This window comes from Kwoniella dejecticola, chromosome 9, assembly GCF_000512565.2.
Source record: "Kwoniella dejecticola CBS 10117 chromosome 9, complete sequence".
NCBI classification, from domain to species: domain Eukaryota; kingdom Fungi; phylum Basidiomycota; class Tremellomycetes; order Tremellales; family Cryptococcaceae; genus Kwoniella; species Kwoniella dejecticola.
This window is the reverse complement of record NC_089309.1, coordinates 1,179,955-1,192,035: the sequence shown is the minus strand read 5'-3', so window position 1 is coordinate 1,192,035 and position 12,081 is coordinate 1,179,955. Positions and strand designations below refer to the sequence as shown.

Below are 12,081 nucleotides of genomic sequence, written 5' to 3'. Positions count from 1 at the left end.
AACAGACTCAATCACCTTGACTACCATTTCTGTAACTTATTTGGTGGATGCTCGTATTGAGCACAGATCACGAGGGCATCGTTCTATTATTCAGGTTCAAACCAAACAACTGCTGAACACTAAACGCGGAGAGAATTAAACAATCTAACACCCCTCACTACGACTACGTACTGACAAATGACACCCTGTTCTAAACAGCTTAAATCCAGTCACTGCGATTGATTGCACTGGCAGGTAGTCGTACATATGTACATATCTCCCTTGCCAAGCAATCACAAGCAACCGTGCGTGCTGAGGCCGCTTAGTGTCATGCATTGACGCGGATCAATAGTTGAGATGGTGGAGGTGCGAATGACAAGTATAGCGTATTATAGCGAATCTGATGCATACAAAGAACCAACAACTCTTCTTCAACATCACATATGTCTGTCTTCACACGTCCTCTCTCGTTGCGCTTAGACAACAGACTCGAGGCTCTTGCGGTGATAGTGTACCGTTGTACTCCGGTAGCTCTTCCATCCTACCCTGTTAATCGCAAAACTTCCCCCTCTTCTCATAATCACCATCAATCAAGATAATCACATGATCCAATCTACCACCCCTCATCATCCGAACTTCCACCGAACCAGCCAGAATAAACCAAGATAGTCCCATACACCAACCCTCCGCCCGCTATTGACATCCAGCATGCAGCGGGCTGGATCAGTTTCGAGTGGGCCAGGAGTACAGGTAAGGAGAGGCCGGTTGTCTGTGTGTCACAACGCAGAATTATCAGTAATGCTTCTGTGCAATTTAATTTGAAAATTTTGATGTTGAGAGGGCACAGTGCGATATGAATAGCGTCATTTGACCGCCCATCATCGTAATCGCAAGTCGAGTGAAAAGTGGTATGACTACCCATACTCAAACTCACAACAAGCATCCCAGTTAAGAATCTCCCAAAATCGACGTAGGCCGAATTATATTCCGGACTCAGGTCGTCTGCGCGCGAGCATCTAGAGCAGATCGAATTGGGCAGAGGGGCGAGGATGAATGTGAGGGCTAGATCCCATGTATGTTAGCTGACTCTATGATAAGCAGAAAGCAGGGAGCAATGAGAAGTGATGAGAGGAATCAGAGGAGAATCGGCATATGCTATATGCGATAAAACTAACTCACCAACTAAAAGAGGTAACCAGTTCGCCCATAATGCGCAACTGAGAATCACCAGTAAGAACCCAGCGGCTAGGACGAAGGAAAGGAGTATGACGGCTGTTTGTGGAGAGTGAATCATGGTGAAGAATCGAAGTATGGTATTGTCGTTTTATCGTAATGTCGAATGATCGTTTGACCGTAGTATCGTGTTATTTGTTGCGGGAGGAGAATGCGCCAAGTAATAATGTTATATGATCAGGATGAGAGTATGCCAGAGGTGCGCGTCATCAGTAGATCAACGGAAATCGCAGAAAAACGAAGAAGGTCGAGTGGGGGAAAGATGCATTGTAACGGGTCAGTTTAAGTTGACACACTCGGTATCGGCACAAAGGAGGCTCTGATGGGATAGTTATAATCAAGCGAAAGGTATGAGATAGGTACTCCACCCAACTCACTCTTTAAACCTGCTGCCATGGTGTTGTGCTTTACTTTTCCCTGCTTATAGACCACTCAGGAAATTCCCAGAAGATTCGGATGTGGGATGTGCAGTAGCTCGACGTTCTGTCTTGTGCTGACGATGATCGGACACGTATGTTGTTGTCAGTTAGTAGTAAGTGCTTAGTACTCGAGTAAAGTAACGACACACCTTCGCTCATCTCCCCTCAGTCGACCGAGTCGGATAGGCGCACGTTCGAGTGAGGCAGTCAAAAATAGGCGCCTGCGGCGTAATCAAGTGGAGGTGATTTCTCTTCGATCGCAAGATAACCGGCACCGATAAGATCAAGAGTGGGTCCTTGTAAATCAGATAAATCAGATCAAAGAGCACTCGCATCATATCCTATCAAGTACAAAAAAAGACAATTGCTCAGCATGTCCACCATCGACACCTCGACTCCAGCTCCGTGAGTCTTCCTTCTTCCTATTGCTTCCTTTCGACTGATCTACCTCTCTCTCACATCAACCCATGATTCCAGAATTGCCACCTAACTTCTCTGACTCGAAGTACCGGGCCAAATCCACTTGATTTTGATGACTTGAGCTGATACTGAGCCATAAATCACAATTCTGATCAGCTTACGACTCCCAGCCATCCTTCAGAACCCTACCAACGCCTCTCAGCGCCAAATCGAGTCGTACAACGCTCAACAGCGCGAACGGATCCAAGCTCGGCGAGAGGCCAGAGCTGCTCCTAGGACCGGAGGGGAAAGTAAATTCCATGGGAAGGGGAAGAGGGTGATTAGGCGATTAGATAATGGTGAGTCCAGTCCGACTGGGCTTCTTCTGCCCCTTTGAATTCTACCGAGCTCTGGACTGTCCCTTTGTCGAAAATACAACATGCAAGTCGCAACATAAAAATTAATGACACTTTGCTAATTACTTGAAACCGAAACCGATGATCACAGCCGCATTCACCTCCAACCCCCACATCGCCCCACCCCTAAAATCAGACTATTACCCCTCTGTCCCCCTACAAGCCCGGGCGAACCCTCCAACATATTTCGAAGGCGGTACGATCCCCCGCAAACAATCTATACCATCCACAATAACCCCTCCGAAGGGTACCGATAATTCTACCGACTCCGCTAATGGGAATTTTAATCTCTCGTTGAAAGGTACGCGGCAGTTGCTGAGGAAGCGCGGCGGAAAGAGGGTAGAAGGATTAGTTGGGGTTATCGAGAAAGAGTTGAGGGGCTGGTTAGCCGGTGAAAATTGGAATTGGTCTAGTTCTAGCACCGACTTCGATAATGTCGGTGCGGGTGAAGAAGCAGGACCGAGTTGGAGAGTCATCGATGCCACGCCCGTCGACAACTCCTCATCGACTGACCGATCGACGGGTGCAAGTGGTGCGAATGTGAATGCTAGTCCAAGTACAAGTGGACCGATAAGTACGTCGACATCAACATCAACAGGTCACGTTGGGAATACAAATCGACCACGTAGAAGATTACCGCCCCGGCACCAAATCACAGGTCTACTTCCTCCTCTTCCTCGCAATTCAAACTCAAATTTGAACGATATTGACAGCGACGGACACAAGCACAATGAGAACGCCAACGGATTACCCTCAATACTGGAAATCTCAAGATCACCAGCACACCTAAGTTGGTACGTCGTAGACAGTTTCGAGAGATTAGTAATCCACATTTTGGCGAGGTATTACGAGCTTGTTTCATGGAGTGAGTCATTCAATTCCTTGGAATCATAGGTTGAAATGAGTCGAAAGTTGTTCCTCTACTCGCCAGGGCGCATCTCATATCACAGGCCACTCACTGACAGAGATCGGATTGATATCCCAGGCGAGACACACCACACGATAGATGGCGAATTCATCAGATTGACTCATATTATCATACCCTCAATCATCAAGCCCCAGCGAATAGCAGTTTCGAATAGCTTGATGACTCCTGAAACTTCTGAATTGTCCTCTATGTCTGGCCCGGATTCAGGATCAGATTCGATTGGAGCTGTGACTTCGGAGGACGACACGGGTTCGGGTACGGATACGGATACAGCTACGGAACGAGGTATTACGGACGAGGAGGACGTCGAAGGATACAGCTTAGAAGGGGATACAACAATCACTTCCCTACCTGAGGAATTCACCCGACATCTGTATATATCGAAAGACCCGGCGTCAGCGTCAGCGTCAGCAGCGGAACACCCTGGAACACCGGCAGGATGGGCATCGGAGCTGGCATTACAAAGAACCATCTCGAACACTTCTCACACTTCGGCTTATGCAAGTTCAGAAGGCGGGGGGACTTCAGATTATTCATTATTGGACGATAGTCTCGTATTGCCCCCTAAGGCGGAAGCGAATATACATATACCCCCGCCGAGTGATGGTGATACTTGGAGTGATTTCGGATCGGATTTAGGGGATCTACCGCCTGTCCCAGGCGTTTTCGCTTCGAAATCGAAATTGAGCTCCAGTATTTCGCCTATACCGATCTCACGATCACAATTCGGCGGTATTGGGAATGGGAATGCGTCGGGTCGTAGGAAGGGATGGGAAGATAAGCCGACGTTCTTCGAATATCTATATGGCGCTTGATCTGGCTTGGCCCAATGAAGGGACGGAATGGTAAACCCAAATCGAGTAAAGCAAGAAGGCTGGACCCGGACACATGGGATCTCGATGTTGGGATATCCCCTGAGGAGACAACAAGAATGTATATACGTATATACATCGCATATATGTCCGAGATAACGAATATGCACAGCACAAATAGGTGAATCAGATAGTACGCGTACAAAGTGGTATATGTATTCTGATGTAGACAGGTACAGGTGCAAGGGTATTTGAATAGCATGAGAGATCGGGGGTGAGAGATCGGGGGAAATCAAGACTAGAACGAAGTTTGACGAGACCAAAGCGAAAACGAAAACGAAAACGAGGCGAAGGTCAAGTATTGTTCGACACTGAGATTCGAAGCCAGCAAGCGATTGATGATGAACCGTGTTCTGAGTAACTACAGCCTGATCACTGCGAGTGCGAACAGGAAGACAAGACAACCGGAGAATCTGAGGAGGTGCGATTCCTGAGCGTGCTAATTCCATCATCTTTCAGTGTATTGACGGCTTGGCAGGCTCGAAGGTTACAGTATAAGCGAGGAAGACGAGGTGTTGTATCTATTACAAACGCCCTGTTCGCGCTCAGGTGGCACGGAGGATCGAATCTTGTTTGTACTACGATAAGCGTGTGATGGCTTTACTGTCCAGCGGAGTGCCTATGTTGACAGACAGATCATGGAATGTCATCAGTATAGATGTCAACACGAAGTGATCAAGAAAGGAAAAGAAAGGACACGAAATACTCACCGTCAGGAGCTATACCGTTCTTGGCTAGGATCCGGTTATGTCGTATCAATCGAGCTTGGTCGAAAGTACATCGTTCGATAGCCCTGTCAAGGTTTCTTATATCAGCTTGGCGATGCATGGGATCCTGTGATTGACTATTCGGATTCGAATCGCACAGGGAGGAAAGGAGGGTAGAGGGCTTGCTTATACACAACATCAGGATAGGAGTGAGATAGAAAGACACGAGATGAGTGGTCTAAGAAGTACGGGAATGAAAGCAGACCAAACCCACATGATCCGCCTAACTTCCTCTACACCCCTCTCATCCAACCCCATCCTACTCTCCCCACTGCCCTCTGCAATATTATTCGACTCCAGATCAAAATTGTTCGAGGTCATCCCTGCGCTAGCTTGGTCCGAGAACGAAAAATTTCGTAGTGGTTCGTAGTTCGTGAATCTAGCTACGAGGGACGTGGGTAGGTATTTGGAAGCGATGGGTAAGATCCGTGAACGGTAGTATATTACCACTGCATAGGTCACGCTCGTCAGCATGATTAGTCTCATCGTGGCCATCATCTTGATGATCTTCAAGTGAACGATCTCGTCACCATTGGATTACCGGGTGAGAATTGACTGGTATTACTGCTGGCGCCAAGCCAAGTGGTGATTGTGGGGAACTCACGGAATGCGATGATCAGGAACACGCTCAGCGCAGAGAGATGGAAGAACATCTTGACTAGTTGTAGCTGGAGCTCCGAGCGGGTCTCCGGGAACGGTCAGACAAGCCAATAAGTCGAATGAGTGAGTGAGGATGGAATGAGGATGACGGAGGGTATGAGGGAATGTAGGAAGAGCACACGTTGATGTTGGATGTTGGATGTTGGATGTTGGACGTTGCTGCTGCGCTGAGCTCAGTCTTTTGTCCGGTAAAAGACAACATTGCATTATTACACGCGTCAAGTGGCAAATTACCAAATTAGGCAATTATCAGAGAAAGTTCAAAATTCATCCTTCACCCAAAAGTTCAAAAGATGGAGGTGGTCCGTTCAGCGAATTCCTCACGACGTCTCATCACGCATCTCGAAAATATCACTCACCATTATTCAAGATCAAACAGAACCTCTCGAGCCAGAAATCAGCACAATATCCTAAGAAAGAGGTATCAGAATGTCCTCCCTGGCAGACCAAATCAAGAAGCTCACCTCGAACCAACCGAAATTCGTTGATCCGGAATCAGCTTACACCTCTCTCGACTCATTATCCTTACCCTCATCCGCCAAAGACGCCAATTCGAATGAGGGTAAAGAACACTACCTCGATGTTGGACCTTCTAGATTGAGGACAGCGGCAAGGAATGAACATGAGTCGTCGGAAGGTGGGACGTTGAGAGGGATCAAGTATGATGGGCAGAAAGTCGGCAGGCAGAAGATCTTTGATGATGACGAAGAGGAGGATGAGGATGAGGAACAGGGAGGAGGGATGGCTTTTGGGGATGTTGAGGATAGTGAAGATGACGAGGAGGACGAAGATGACGAAGAGGACGAAGATGACGAAGAGGACGAAGAGGACGAAGATGAAGAGCTGGACGAAGACGAAGAGAAGGAAGATGAGGAAGACGACGATGATGAGCAAGACGATGATGATGACGAACAAGAAGAAGATGTACCTCCGCCCACATCAAAATCAAAATCAAAATCATCTAGCAAAGCTCTGGATCCCATGGCATCACTCCGGAACTCACGGGCAAAAGATATCGAGAAAGGAATCGCAATAAGGCGTCAGAAGGTGAGTGGAGCCGAGTCAACCTCATCTCATCTCAAAAGACATAGACAAGGGAAACAAAAGCCCTTCATCTTCCAGAGTGAATGCTGGTCACTCATGGTGCATCATCAGGCCTTATTTGAATCTCTCTTAACACTACGAATCACCTTCCAAAAAGCTCTCACTACTTCCCAAGCCTTACCGAAGCACGAGGACAATTACCCAAATGACCCGGAGGGCGAAATACTTTCCAAAAAGAACGAGATTCTCAAGTCATTGAGCGAATTGAATGAAAGGTTATTCACGATCCGTGAGAAGCTGGTCCTGCCTTCAGGTCCTGATGCTGAGGATGGCAGTCAAAGCAAGCAAACGGGTTTGGGATTGGGAGGTAAGAGGAAGAGAGATGAATGTGATGAACAGGGATATTGGTTGGATAGTGCTGCGTCAAGTCTCAGATTCAGCGATTCGTGAGTCATTCAAGTCGAGTCGTCTAGATATCATAATCTGCATCTACGAGCGATATGATTGCACTTCTTCCACTTCCACACTTCCCATTCCCATATTTTCGTAACTTATCCGTCATCTACATCTTTCGTCCTTACCCGGTCCTGTTCTTGTCCCCCTCTCCAATCGATTCAAGCTGCCTAGCTAGTCTAGCGGTTAGCCGTACAATGCTGATGATATCTCGTGTTTCACCACCTTCAGAAACCACGACCAGCTCGTACCGATCCTGCAGAAATGGTCCACCAAGATCCAAGCTGCGTCATTACAGCTCGGCAGCAAACAAGCGGGGGGAAGCAAGTTCCTTCAAAGTGTAAAAAGCGGGAATGGCGGGGTCGTAGAAGCTATACAAGCTGGATTAGCGAGCAAGGTGCGTCACGTCACTTCACATGACGTTGTCAGACGTGACATCGCTTGCATCCGGGTAGATCGTTTTATACCCAGAAAACCCCATTCTGGATCCTCCTTACCAGAGTCTCGTCCGGCTGATACTGATACTGATCTCCTGTTTGTATGATCTGGGCTACAGCGCGAATCGGATAAAACGTTGATGGAATCTGAAGAGTCGGGCTATCGATCACTCCTTCGAGAAGTGATCGAATCCAGATCTGGGTCGGGGCCAGCTGCGGATTTGACACATCTCAGAAGGGAGAAAAAGAAGAAAAGAGAAGCCGAGAGGGGCGGCAGTAAAGGCAGGAAATTGAGGTGAGTGATCCTGATTTTGATGCGCGATCCCATTTGCTCCTGATGCATTCAGCATTCAGGGCAGCATCCGTTCATGTCTCTCCTTTCATCTTTTCATTCATGTCACTCACTTCGCATTCCCACTGCGTACTCCAGAACTCTCTCCTTTTGCTTGCCGCTGTGCGAACCCAATCGCTCGAGCATTTACTGACGTTGTGTTATTATAGGTATACGGTCCATGAGAGAGCCCAGAACTTCGCAGTGCCCATCCCGCTGTCTAATGGATGGCACGAAGAACAAGTGGACGAGCTCTTTTCCTCTCTCTTTGGCGGTGTGGGTATGAGCGGTGCGTCAGCTGAGAAGCGGGTCGAGGTGGATATCGGCCCTGTGGATGGAGAGGGTTTGAGTGGGTTAGGTGGATTGAGGGTGTTTTAGGTTTTAGGACTTGGGATATCTATCTCAATCCTGTATTCATATGCACTCGCATATTCCGGTTCAATCCACATGAGCACTGATACTCTTTCAATTGTCAAAAGCTAGTAATGTGTCGTTGGAGGGAAAGCAAATACATGATGAACAATGAGGATGACATGATCATGCGTGCATAGCATATAGGGTCAATGCAAGGTATAAAGACGAGGTATGCACACGCAGAACATGCAGATCCATACGGAGAATCTTCCAAAAATCAGGTTCTGAAGGATATCTTCCGCGCACCGCACCTTGACTTCGCATCGTTTCGCTTCCATCAGCCTTGAGGTCCTTGATCCCCTCAGATTCATTGGAAACACTACCCCTCGACTCAATGCTGGTCTTCCTCTCATGCGGACCCATTGACTTCATCTCCTCCTTCTCCTAACGCAGCAGCTATATCCTCACACACCATGATCACCGCGCCGCGAGGCTCGACTTTCGAGTAGTAATTTTCCTCACTAAGCAAACATGGAGACAGTCAGCCAATCGTCTTTCTGCGGTCACAGCATTCTTCAAAGATCCCTCTTTCTCTCTGTCTGCTCGGTGAGAGTACATCATGACAAGAGCTCAGAGGGAAGGAAGCTGAAAGCACTGGCAACAGCAGCAGGGAGAATAAAAGTCGCGAACCATAGGACGCACAACAGTCGTCCAGGTTATGAGAACATGGGAAGGTCGAACACGCATACTCACATGCCAGCTTCTTTGAACCCCAATCTCTCGTAAAACCTCTTAGCATCCTCGTTACCCACTTGCACATGAGCGAGCGCCCTATTCACCTTGACTCGCGGCGGCGCGACGGTCAATGAGCCTCGAGTGTTGGTCCTGGTATCTGATGGGACGGGCGGCGGGGGTATCGTCGGGTGAAGAGAGGATTTCATAGATGCGAGAAGAAGGGAAGTGCCGAGGTTCAATGATCGATATGGAGCGAGGATGCTGCGACGAGTCAAGGTTGGTGGATGGGATGGGATGGGTAAAGAAATATCAGCATTAGGTCATCTTCTTGATCTTGCCGATACGACTGGGAATACTTGACGCCAATGATGCGTGTAAGGCCAGAGGTATATATGGCGAATCGCTCGAATGAGATAAGACGGCGACGATATGATACATAGCAGGTAGCCTGGGAAGACACTCACGCAAGAGTCAGGATTACCAGAGTAGGAGGTTCCTTGGATCCTTTGGCCAGGTTATCGAATCTGCAGCAGATGGCTCCGACGGGTATATCCGCGTAGTATACTAAAACGAGCATGACGGACGATCAGCAAAAGATGCTCTCTTTCTCTCTCTCTATCAGATGCTAGCTAGTCTCTAATCCTCAGTCGTGATGCGACATGGCTGGTGCCAGTACCAAGCCATACCTCCAGCTTGGGTTGTCGATGAGCGTGGGATGATGATGACGAAGGAGCTGATTAAATTATTTGTAGGTGAGGTACTCACTCAACTTGTTCACATCATCCAATGATGGGTCTCGCACTTCCTTATAGAATTTATCAGAGTACACGATAGGTATCACGACGCTGTTGATCCTTCGCAGTGTGCCAGACTGTCCGAGTTCAGGTCGAATGAATGATCATACCTCGTCAGCTCAGTATTCTTATGATCTTCCGTAGAAAATTATTCTCCTCCGATTGCACTCGACAGATGGAGACGATGTCACTCACGTTATTCACGGTAAGACTGGTCAGAGTGACTTTAACACCCGGCTTGACCACTTTCTTGCCTTTGCTCGTACCGGCACCTTGCAAATCCAGAGCAGTATATTCACCTTTCAACCCTGATAAATCGATTGGCGCGGAGACTGTACCCGCGGTACTGTATGTAGGGGTCGGTGTTGTCGTTGACTTTGCCATGATGCTGATTTTAGTCCTGTTCTGGTAGGTGCGTTGTGGCCTCAATGACAAACAGAATAAACAGTTGAAATGTTGAAATAGTCTGTGGAACCTTTCTGTCCGAATCAAACGCTTTCACTCTTTCGCTCGACTTGAAAATGTGGTGATGTCATCAAATATGCCTTCGTAAAGTTGCTCAGTCGCTTCGAAGGAGTCACAGGATAAATGACCTCGACATCGTTGACACTAGCCAGCTATCTAAATTCGCTATTTACGATCATTCAGAATGAGCTCGATAAGGATGGACGGTGAGCCAATCTCACCCACATCTCATCGTTCTGCACGAGCTGACCGTCTCATGTTTCCAAATTTCCTACCGAAGGCATACTCTCACCCCTGGTTATATCCCTCATAGCCTTTTCAGCAGGCTATCAACTGCATTCCTATTTCGCCTCGCCCTCTCGCTCAAATCCTTCTTTACTAACTCCAACAGACTCATCTTCGTCCAAAAAAGGTGACCGAGACAACGGCAAAGCCAAAAGCGCACTGAGTGGGAGCGGCAGTGGGAGTGGGAGTGAAGGCGGAACAGATACCGAATCGGATATAGAAGATACTCAAGCTGCCTTATCGTCCGATTTGACATCTACCAAATTTAGCAGTTCCGAAGAGATGAAGTTGGTTCTAGTAGTCAACGACGAATTGAAGATGACGAAAGGGAAGATAGCGGCGCAGGCGGGACACGCGACGTTGGCTTGTGCGTTGACGCTGAAAGAGGCTAATCCGAGGGTGAGTCTGGGTGACCTGACTTGGTTGTTGGTTGCCCCAGCAAAAGGAAAGGAATGTTCCTGCAGTCTGGGGTATATAGGTATATGAGGAATAAAGCAAAGAGCGATGAGAAGCGCAGAAAGATGGATTGATCGAAGTAAAAAAGGCTGCGCCACTCGACAAACCTGCATCTCATCATGATCACTGAAGATGAAGGAGCGGACGGGGATGGGGATGGGACGGCCGAATCAGGGTTGAACCGCCTATCGATCAAAGCTGATTTGATCTCGCTCTTTCTCTTCTGTCGTCTTCGACATTCAGCTATTCAGAGCATGGCAGAATCAAGGGTGAGTAAAACCCCATCCTGCATTCTCTTCACTTCCGAGGTACCGTACGACCCCTCGCATATCAGATGAACGCATGGGCGAGCTCTAATCCCGAACAATGAGTCATTGGTCGCTGATCGGCCTATTTTTCGACTCTTCGACTTGCAGACAACCAAAGATAGCATTACGTTGTGCCAATACTGAAGAACTCGAGATATTAGCTGCTCAAGCTAGGAGTCTGAATCTCTGCGCCAGGACGATCAGGGATGCGTGAGTCATTCCCACCTGAACTCACCTTTCAATTTGATCCCAACTCCAATTTGGACTTCGGAATCAACTTGCCGCGGTTTCAGCCTTCGGGGCCGACCCAGATATTCCCTCACCCAGTCATTGAGAATTCGAAATTGGACTTGATCTTGAACGCGAACTGGGACTTGGACTTGGTCCTCATGTCTATCACCGGCTGATTCCCTGATTGATCCAATTGTATAGTGGTCGAACACAAGTAGCTCCCGGATCCAAGACTATCGTCGGTATAGGACCGTAAGTTCCTCCGTCTCCAAGAACCTCTTGTGTAATTTGGATTCATATCCTGTAAGGCGGCGTACTAATGCACTGGACGACAATCCAGCGGTCCTGCTCGCCTCATCAATACCGTCACGGGTAAACTCAAGCTCCTATAGAATTTCATAATGCTTTATCAACCGGACGGACAGTGTGAATTACTGTTGGTGACTTCGACAATTGACCACGGTACATGCACTATGCCAAACGCCAATCTACAAATTACAAGCAACTTGAGCCAA

At 48.0% G+C, this 12,081-nt stretch overlaps 6 protein-coding genes across 6 annotated transcripts; 3 read left to right on the top strand and 3 right to left on the bottom strand.

The window, feature by feature from the left end:
* Positions 1 to 592: 592 nt before the first annotated feature.
* Positions 593 to 1,273, bottom strand: I303_107388 (uncharacterized protein; the record flags this gene model as incomplete). The annotated part of the gene is made up of 3 exons (XM_018410070.1): positions 593 to 748; positions 914 to 1,041; positions 1,159 to 1,273. 3 exons carry the CDS (start codon positions 1,271 to 1,273, stop codon positions 593 to 595), a joined length of 399 nt encoding a protein of 132 aa, XP_018261073.1.
* A 731-nt stretch (positions 1,274 to 2,004) lies between these two features.
* On the top strand, positions 2,005 to 4,189 carry I303_107387 (uncharacterized protein; the record flags this gene model as incomplete). Its single annotated transcript, XM_018410069.1, has 4 exons — positions 2,005 to 2,036; positions 2,208 to 2,389; positions 2,538 to 3,311; positions 3,432 to 4,189. 4 exons carry the CDS (start codon positions 2,005 to 2,007, stop codon positions 4,187 to 4,189), a joined length of 1,746 nt encoding a protein of 581 aa, XP_018261072.1.
* A 635-nt stretch (positions 4,190 to 4,824) lies between these two features.
* On the bottom strand, positions 4,825 to 5,666 carry I303_107386 (uncharacterized protein; the record flags this gene model as incomplete). Its single annotated transcript, XM_018410068.2, has 4 exons — positions 4,825 to 4,865; positions 4,957 to 5,039; positions 5,228 to 5,462; positions 5,618 to 5,666. 4 exons carry the CDS (start codon positions 5,664 to 5,666, stop codon positions 4,825 to 4,827), a joined length of 408 nt encoding a protein of 135 aa, XP_018261071.2.
* A 436-nt stretch (positions 5,667 to 6,102) lies between these two features.
* I303_107385 (uncharacterized protein) lies at positions 6,103 to 8,316 on the top strand (the record flags this gene model as incomplete). The annotated part of the gene is made up of 5 exons (XM_018410067.1): positions 6,103 to 6,720; positions 6,829 to 7,163; positions 7,402 to 7,567; positions 7,727 to 7,902; positions 8,109 to 8,316. The coding sequence occupies 5 exons, from the start codon at positions 6,103 to 6,105 to the stop codon at positions 8,314 to 8,316; spliced, it is 1,503 nt and encodes a 500-aa protein (XP_018261070.1).
* A 385-nt stretch (positions 8,317 to 8,701) lies between these two features.
* Positions 8,702 to 10,205, bottom strand: I303_107384 (uncharacterized protein; the record flags this gene model as incomplete). The annotated part of the gene is made up of 5 exons (XM_018410066.1): positions 8,702 to 8,813; positions 9,046 to 9,288; positions 9,492 to 9,591; positions 9,793 to 9,898; positions 10,017 to 10,205. 5 exons carry the CDS (start codon positions 10,203 to 10,205, stop codon positions 8,702 to 8,704), a joined length of 750 nt encoding a protein of 249 aa, XP_018261069.1.
* Positions 10,206 to 10,470: 265 nt separating this feature from the next.
* Positions 10,471 to 11,958, top strand: I303_107383 (peptidyl-tRNA hydrolase; the record flags this gene model as incomplete). Its single annotated transcript, XM_065969578.1, has 6 exons — positions 10,471 to 10,492; positions 10,567 to 10,970; positions 11,271 to 11,296; positions 11,444 to 11,545; positions 11,768 to 11,818; positions 11,907 to 11,958. 6 exons carry the CDS (start codon positions 10,471 to 10,473, stop codon positions 11,956 to 11,958), a joined length of 657 nt encoding a protein of 218 aa, XP_065825650.1.
* Between the last annotated feature and the right edge of the window lie 123 nt (positions 11,959 to 12,081).